This window comes from Neophocaena asiaeorientalis, unplaced genomic scaffold (assembly GCF_003031525.2).
Source record: "Neophocaena asiaeorientalis asiaeorientalis breed wild unplaced genomic scaffold, Neophocaena_asiaeorientalis_V1.1 scaffold177, whole genome shotgun sequence".
Lineage (NCBI taxonomy): Eukaryota > Metazoa > Chordata > Mammalia > Artiodactyla > Phocoenidae > Neophocaena > Neophocaena asiaeorientalis.
In genome coordinates, this window is record NW_020172779.1 from 19,950,085 (window position 1) to 19,956,967 (window position 6,883).

The 6,883-nt window shown below is 51.3% G+C and overlaps 1 protein-coding gene across 1 annotated transcript in view; it reads right to left on the reverse strand.

The window, feature by feature from the left end:
- Nucleotides 1–3,578: 3,578 nt before the first annotated feature.
- The window catches only part of KCNK9 (potassium two pore domain channel subfamily K member 9), an 86,646-nt gene continuing 83,341 nt past the window's right edge, over nucleotides 3,579–6,883 (reverse strand). The window contains exon 2 of the mRNA XM_024741306.1: nucleotides 3,579–4,420. Within this exon, the coding sequence (XP_024597074.1) occupies nucleotides 3,579–4,420 (842 nt within the window). The remainder of the gene's footprint in view (nucleotides 4,421–6,883) is intronic.

Sequence of the window (6,883 nt, forward strand, 5' to 3'; positions counted from 1 at the left end):
GCTTATCTGCAGGTTTCCAAGTCACCATCCAGATATTCTCCCAACCGAGGCACCATGTGCAGAGACCAGACGACGGTGCACCGAGATTAAGCGGTCAACTCACCCTTTCCTACAGATGGGTTTTGACGAGCACCTGCAAAGCCAGGCCTCCTGGGCAGCAGTCTGCATCCATCTGCTTCCTCTGCTGGAAGGATTAGGGACCCAGTGGGGATTCCTGGGCTGCAAGTGATCTGCTGTGATCATTCCAAAGTGCAGGTACCCTCCTCCCAATTGGTGGTGCATAGTAGAGCACAACAGATGCTTCAGAGACAGTATTTAAATTTAGGGCACCAGGCGGCCTGCTGTGTTTAAGAGGCTGCCGCCTGAGTTTCAGAACAGAGTGGTGTGGATGGAAAGAAGTGCTCCGATCCCAGCTCTGGGGCTAACTGGGTATCTCAAAGGCCAAACAGGTTGGTTCACTCCTATGTAAAGAATCTAGTAGACCAATGGCATAACAGCACCTTCCACCCAGGATGGATGTCATAAAGATCAAGATGGGATGGTCTCTAGAAAGCATGGCACTCAGAGCTGCTGGGCTAATCGGTACCACTGCTTACCTTCCTTTTGTCTTTGATGGAGGGGATGGATTGAGATCTCCTAGTTGGAAAGCATTCAAGTGAGAGTCCAAAATCTCTTTGAGTATCTATGTGGCATGTTGATTTCTAGACCCCCACCAGGGACCACGTGGCAGGCCAACCTCCTGGGATGCTGGTGGAACGTGGCTCTTCTTCAGCTCATTCTAACGGAAGTTGGGGCCCAAATTCAAACAACCTGGTGAGATTTCTTCCCCCTCCCTGAGTGGGTGTGGTCAACTGGAAGAAAGGTGTGGGAAACCTGGGCTGAAAGAAAGAAATCATCAGCTGTGAGGGGGGGAAGAGAGACCTGGGTCCGAGATGCTGAAAAGTCCAGCAACAAGGACTGTTTGGAGGGTGTGACAGCAATGACGAAGCAGCAGGATAAACAAGTGGGAAGACCTAAGTTCTGGCTGTGGGGCCTCAGATTCGTGTCCAGCCTTTCTGGACCTTGATTTCCTTTCCTGAAGATGAGGGACCTCAGCGAGGTGACTCAGACTAAGCTTTCCCTTGGCTTTTGAGGATTCCAATGCTGATGGTGGCAGGGGGGGCAAGCTCTAGGTGGAGATGCCCCAGGCCTGCTTTATCAAGAGACGAGAACCCTGGAGAACTCCTGACTCAGCGCCCCCATCAGAGCACCTCACTGGATGCACCTAGAGGACTCCTGGGCCAGACAGCGTGGTAGGGAAGAGCTCGACCATCTGAGAAAAAGAAGGACATCACAAGGGAAGCGAACCGAGGTCCCCCTCCACCCCCGAACGCTCTGAGCATAAACAAGGATGTTTACCTTTGGAACAGAAGACTTGGTACGTGTCCTTCAGGGGCTGAGCTGGTAGCAAAGGGCAGGGGGTGGGGTGGGGGGCTAGGATATGGAACCAAGAGAAATTCCAAGTTGCTTCAGACACTTAAGTTGGTGGTCATCCCGCAAACAGGAAAGACTTCATCTTACCCTCCTTAATCCTACAAAGAAGAGCCAGCTCTGTGGAAAGAGAGATTATGGGATGTTTTCTAAACTTCCCTGCGAAAGGAGGAGCTCCCTGTCACTGGAAGCATTCAAGCAGAAGTAGGTCACTTTATGATCACTGTACACTGGTGAGGGGACCAGTTCTGAGTGAAGGGTTGGACCCGTGTACCTCTAACTGACTCTAAAAGCCTGGTACACTTACCTGTGGAGAAAGAGATGCAGGTTCCCTCATCTGAGGGCTGAATGAGGGTGCCATAATGTGGTGGGGTCACCTCCTTGGACACTTTCGGGGTCCAGACTGAGACTAATGTCTCAGTTCTAGCAAAGACCAGCTCTCTGACGTTGAGCAAATCACTCACCCTCTCAGTGCCTCTCTCTCTTTTATAGATCAAAGATTACCTGCTCCTAAGCAGCCCAGCCAAAGCACATTGCTGTCCAAGAGCTGGAAGAATTTGAAAAAGGGAAGTGAGGATGGCTGATTTTTAGAAATGGCCGAGACAGTGATGAGGGAAATGAAGGTCCCCCCGTGAATCTGGAGGTGAGACTTTGCTTTATTCCTGTTGTGGAAAGGGCCTCCAATGTGCTATGTTCTATAGCCCCCCCGCCCGCCACCAGGATGTTAGCAGGCCTTCCCTTTGGGGTCATCCCCTATCGAGAGTGGGGAGGAATTTCTCCATTATTCAGAAAAAAAATCACCCCCTGAGACTGACAAGTTCCCAGCAGGCCAAGACGCAGCTCCTTGCCTCCAAACTCTTCCTGAGACCAACATCAACATTCCCTTATTTACAAATCAAATGCAGTTAGAGACAATCTTTCTTAAAATACATTATATATATTCTTTAAAATGAGGAATGCCCTGTCGTTTTTCATTAGGAAAAGAAACCACATCCACTTAGCAATACCCATTCTCATCCAAGCATCCTGAACTGTGATTCTTATTCATGTAGGTAGATGCTACACAAATCGTCATCACACAGATAAGAGAGAATAAAACACTCTGTGGCTGCAACAATTTTCCAGTTTCCCCCAACACGTCCAGTTACATGGAAAATTGTTGGAACTAGAGGTGGTAAAATTAAAAACGTCTCTAATAAATTAATATTATTGGCTTTTGATTATTCCATTGCTAGTTTTGTTTTCTTGTGTTGATAACGCATACCAGTTTAACAAAGTGCATGCTTGTTTAAAAAATTTTTGAACTGGCAAGCTAAAATGATCCGTGTCGGCTTGCCCACCCACCCCCTAAAAAGAAGTTAATATAATTTAGAATCCAGCGCTTCAAAAATGTGGTCATGACGTATCTGGGATAAAGATTGCTTGTGGAACATGCATGATTTGGCAAGATGATAAATCAGAAACCTCGTGGGTTTTGTTTGTTTTCCCGTTTTGTTTGGAAGCGGCCGAAAGCAGGCTATTAACAGAATTGTGTGACGGAAAAGAAGGATGAATACCTGATACTTTCCATTTTGTCGCATCAGAAGCACACTGGTGTGTGCACTCATTCACACACACTCAGACCACACGCATTCGGCCACCCACTGCTTGGGGAGGAAAAGAGAAAGGAGTTGGGTCAGAGACACCACTGTGGGTGGGCACTCGAGGCTCTCAGCCGCGTGTGCAACTTTGGGTCAGGTATCCTCTGGGCTCTGTCTCCTTGTCTGGGTCTCACACCTGTCCTGGGAAAGCCACCCCAGAGGTGGGGCGGGCTGGGGAGAAATGTAAGGCATACTTTGCTGGGAAGAAGGAAGAAATCCATGCTTCATGCTCAGATGCGAGTTTCACAGGAAGACGGGCCTTTCCTTTTTTCCCTTTGGCCTGCTCTGTCTCGCTGGGAAGGTGGGGAAGAAACGAAACCAAGAAAGAGGGAAGGAGAGAAAGAAAAAATGATGACAGTAACCATAACAATAAAGGATATAACCATCAATAAATAAGACAAGGTGGGCCAATGAGACTTGACGTCAGCTGTGACAAATGACTTCTGTTGGTGTTTCCCTCCCCAGACCCTAGATGGACTTCCGCCGTCTCGTCAGCCTGTGGTTGTCGGTAAAGCTGTGTAACCCGGGAGAAACGGAGCTGATAGGGGACGGGAAGAGGCTGTTTTTTAATGTGCTTGGTGAGATCTCCTCGATCTTGTAAGAGATGGGGTGGAAGTACTGGGGGGCGAGCTTGGCGCTGAAGGAGTTCTGCTGTGCCGCCGAGCGGCCACCGTATTCCTGCGGGCGGTAGCAGGTGCAGGAGCACACGGACTGCAGGTCCGCCGCGTCCGCCTTGTACCGGGGCCGGCCCTGCCGCGCCTCCTCGGGGATGTGGATGGCCATGCTGTTGCGGTTGCCGGCGAGGGACGCCCGCTCCTCGGCGTCCCGCCGCTCGTCCTCGCTGTTCATGGTCAGGAACCTGAGGACCACCAGGTTGAGGAAGGCCCCTATGACCGTCAGCCCCACCAGGATATACATAAAGCTAAAGGCCACGTAGAGCGGCTTCCTCTGCAGGGCGCCCTTGGTCTGCAGGGCCACGTAGTCCCCAAAGCCAATGGTAGTCAACGTGATGAAGCAGTAGTAGTAGGCGTGGAAGAAGCTCCACTCCTCGCACTGGGAGAAGGCGGCCGCCCCGATGCACAGCGTCCCCATGCAGGAGAAGAAGCCCACGGTCACCATGTTCTCCATGGACACCTCCGTGTTGCGCATGCCACAGCACCTCTTGATGCGCTTCAGCAGGTAGCGCACGAACGTGTTCATGCGCTCGCCCAGGCTCTGGAACATGACCAGCGTCAGCGGGATGCCCAGCACCGCGTAGAACATGCAGAAGGCCTTGCCCGCGTCCGTGCCCGGAGCAGCGTGCCCGTAACCTGCGGGAGGAGGTGAGAGGACAGGGAGACGGAGTCAGCTGGGGTCTCCTGCGGTTCGGGGTGGGTGTGGGGGTGGGGCGAAGAACAGGGAAGGATCAGTGAAGAAAGAGCCTTTGAAGTTTGGTGGGGGGCGGGGGGGAGGTCTGGGGCATTTGGTCACAAGAGGAGCTTGGGGGTCATTGCACTGTTCTTCCAGTAACACAGTTTTCTCAAAGAAAAGCAGCATATTCACTCGTAACATTTTGCAGAAAACTCCAAAAGTAGCCAGCCCAAGGGAGAAAATTCAATAACCCAGCACGGATCAACATTAAGAGTGAGGACTCAGAGAAGGCTAACTGGGTTTTTCGGTGGTGGTTCTTGTTTTTGACCACCACGATTCTATTCTTAGATACATGCGCGGTCCAAGGCCAGGTCGAGCAGACAGGTGGGCAGACAGCCAAGGAGGTGTGGATCCCGGCACCTCCCCCGCTGGGAGATGGAGGTGGGGACACCACGGAAGGTAAGAGGGGTGCACGGAGGGGATGATGGATTCCCTAGAGTCCTTTCTGCGTGTGCTGGGGAAGGGGAGAAAGAACCCCGGTTTCCACGTTCTCAACGGTGGTGCCGGAAAGCTCGGCATGGAGCAAATCAACTTGCCTTCTGCCCCAGGCTCCCCGTGCCCACAGCCAGTCCGTGTGGACTCCTTGTCATACATCACCTCCTTCCACCCTCGTGACGACCCTATAAAACAGGCGTGATGCATCTGACACCACTGGCAAGGAAACCGAGTCAGTTACTTAATAGCAGGGTAGCTTGGTTTCTTCAGAGTTGGTGGCTGAAAACTCTGGGTTCCAAGCCCCCAAATGAGGCTTTTTTAAAAGCAGACATCTTGAATTGAGAGAGGTCACTGCAGGGTGGAGCATCAACACCACGAGGGCAAAGATTTTTTACCTGTTTTGTCCCCTGCTGTATCCTCACACCTAGAGAAACACCGAGCACGTAAAATACCGCTTTAACGTAAGGCCGGAATAAATTGATGCCACTGTGTGAACGTGGCCTCGTCAGAATGGAGGGAACGAACAATCCTCAGCGACCTCGTGTGTAAGTGCTTTTGAAACTCTTCACACAGCTGCACGGACCATCACTTCGTTGGTCCCCTGCATCAACTATGCAAGACCGAGCCTGTATTTCCTCACATTCAAATGCGGACAGGGGTGCTGGAAAGGTGAGTTACCTGCCGGCGTCACCCGGCTGGGCAGTGATCGTGTCAGAGCCAGGACAGGGTCTAAGACTAGTTCAAGTTCCGGGACCAATCCTGCCCAGAAAAATACCAGGGTCATGGGCGGTATTTGGACTGGGCACTTGGAGGAGGCGCACGGCCTTCCGACGTCTCAAACCCTGCCCCGTCACAGAAGGCTTCCCTGGTGCTCCCCAAGCCACACGCTCACGGTCATTTAACCGGCTGCGCTACCTTAGGCCCCAGACAACCTCTCCCGATCTGTTACGTGGGGGGAGGATAATTTTGAGGTGGGGATGTTGTGCAGGTCCGCTGAGGTCAGAGAGCAGATAGCCCAGGGCCTAGGACACAGGAGGGACCTGCACCCCGCCCAGTGCGTCCCCCAGGAAGACAACTGACTGCCCTAGCCCCGGCCTCTCTCCCAGAGACTCATCACTTCTGTTGAGCCTGCCCGCCTTTCCCCTGGCATGAGCTTGTGCCACGTCCTGCCTGCCCCGGGGGCCACACTTTCACGGCAGAGATGACATCACACGTGTGTATCCTCTCTGGCCCTCAGTCCCACTGAGCCAGTGCAGAGCTCTGACCCCTCAGCAACCCCACAGTCTTACGAAAGAGGAGAAATGGCAGGTCAACGTTGGAGTTGGGCCAGAAAGGACAGAACAGTGAAACAGCAAGGAGGAGAGAACAACAGGCATATCAATGGAAATGATCCAACCTGAAGAGACAAATAAAGATCAGAAATGAATAAAGTTTAAAAGCCTCAGAGACGTGTAGGACAGTGTCACCAGGTGTCCTAGAAGAAAGAATGAGACAAAAAATTGAAGAAATAATAACCAAAATTAACCAAATTTGATGGAAGACAAATTTACAGCTTCAAGATACTCGGTAAGCCTCAAGCAAGATAAATACGACGAAAACCACACGTCGGAGTCAAGCTGCTGAACACCAGAGAGGGAAGATCTTGAAACCACCAGAGAGAAACCGTGTATCACATACAGGAAAACAACGATTTGAACAGCACTTACTTCCAATCATAAACAACAGGGGCCAGGAAACAGTGGGTAACATCCTTAAAGAGCTTTTTAAAAAGACTGTAACCCAGAACTGTCTATCCAGGGAAAGTATTCTTTAAGAATGAAGGCAAAAATCAAAACTACAATGAGATATCACCTCACACCAGCCAGAATGGCCCTCATCAAGAAATCTATAAACAATAAATGCTGGAGAGGGTGTGGAGAAAAGGGAAC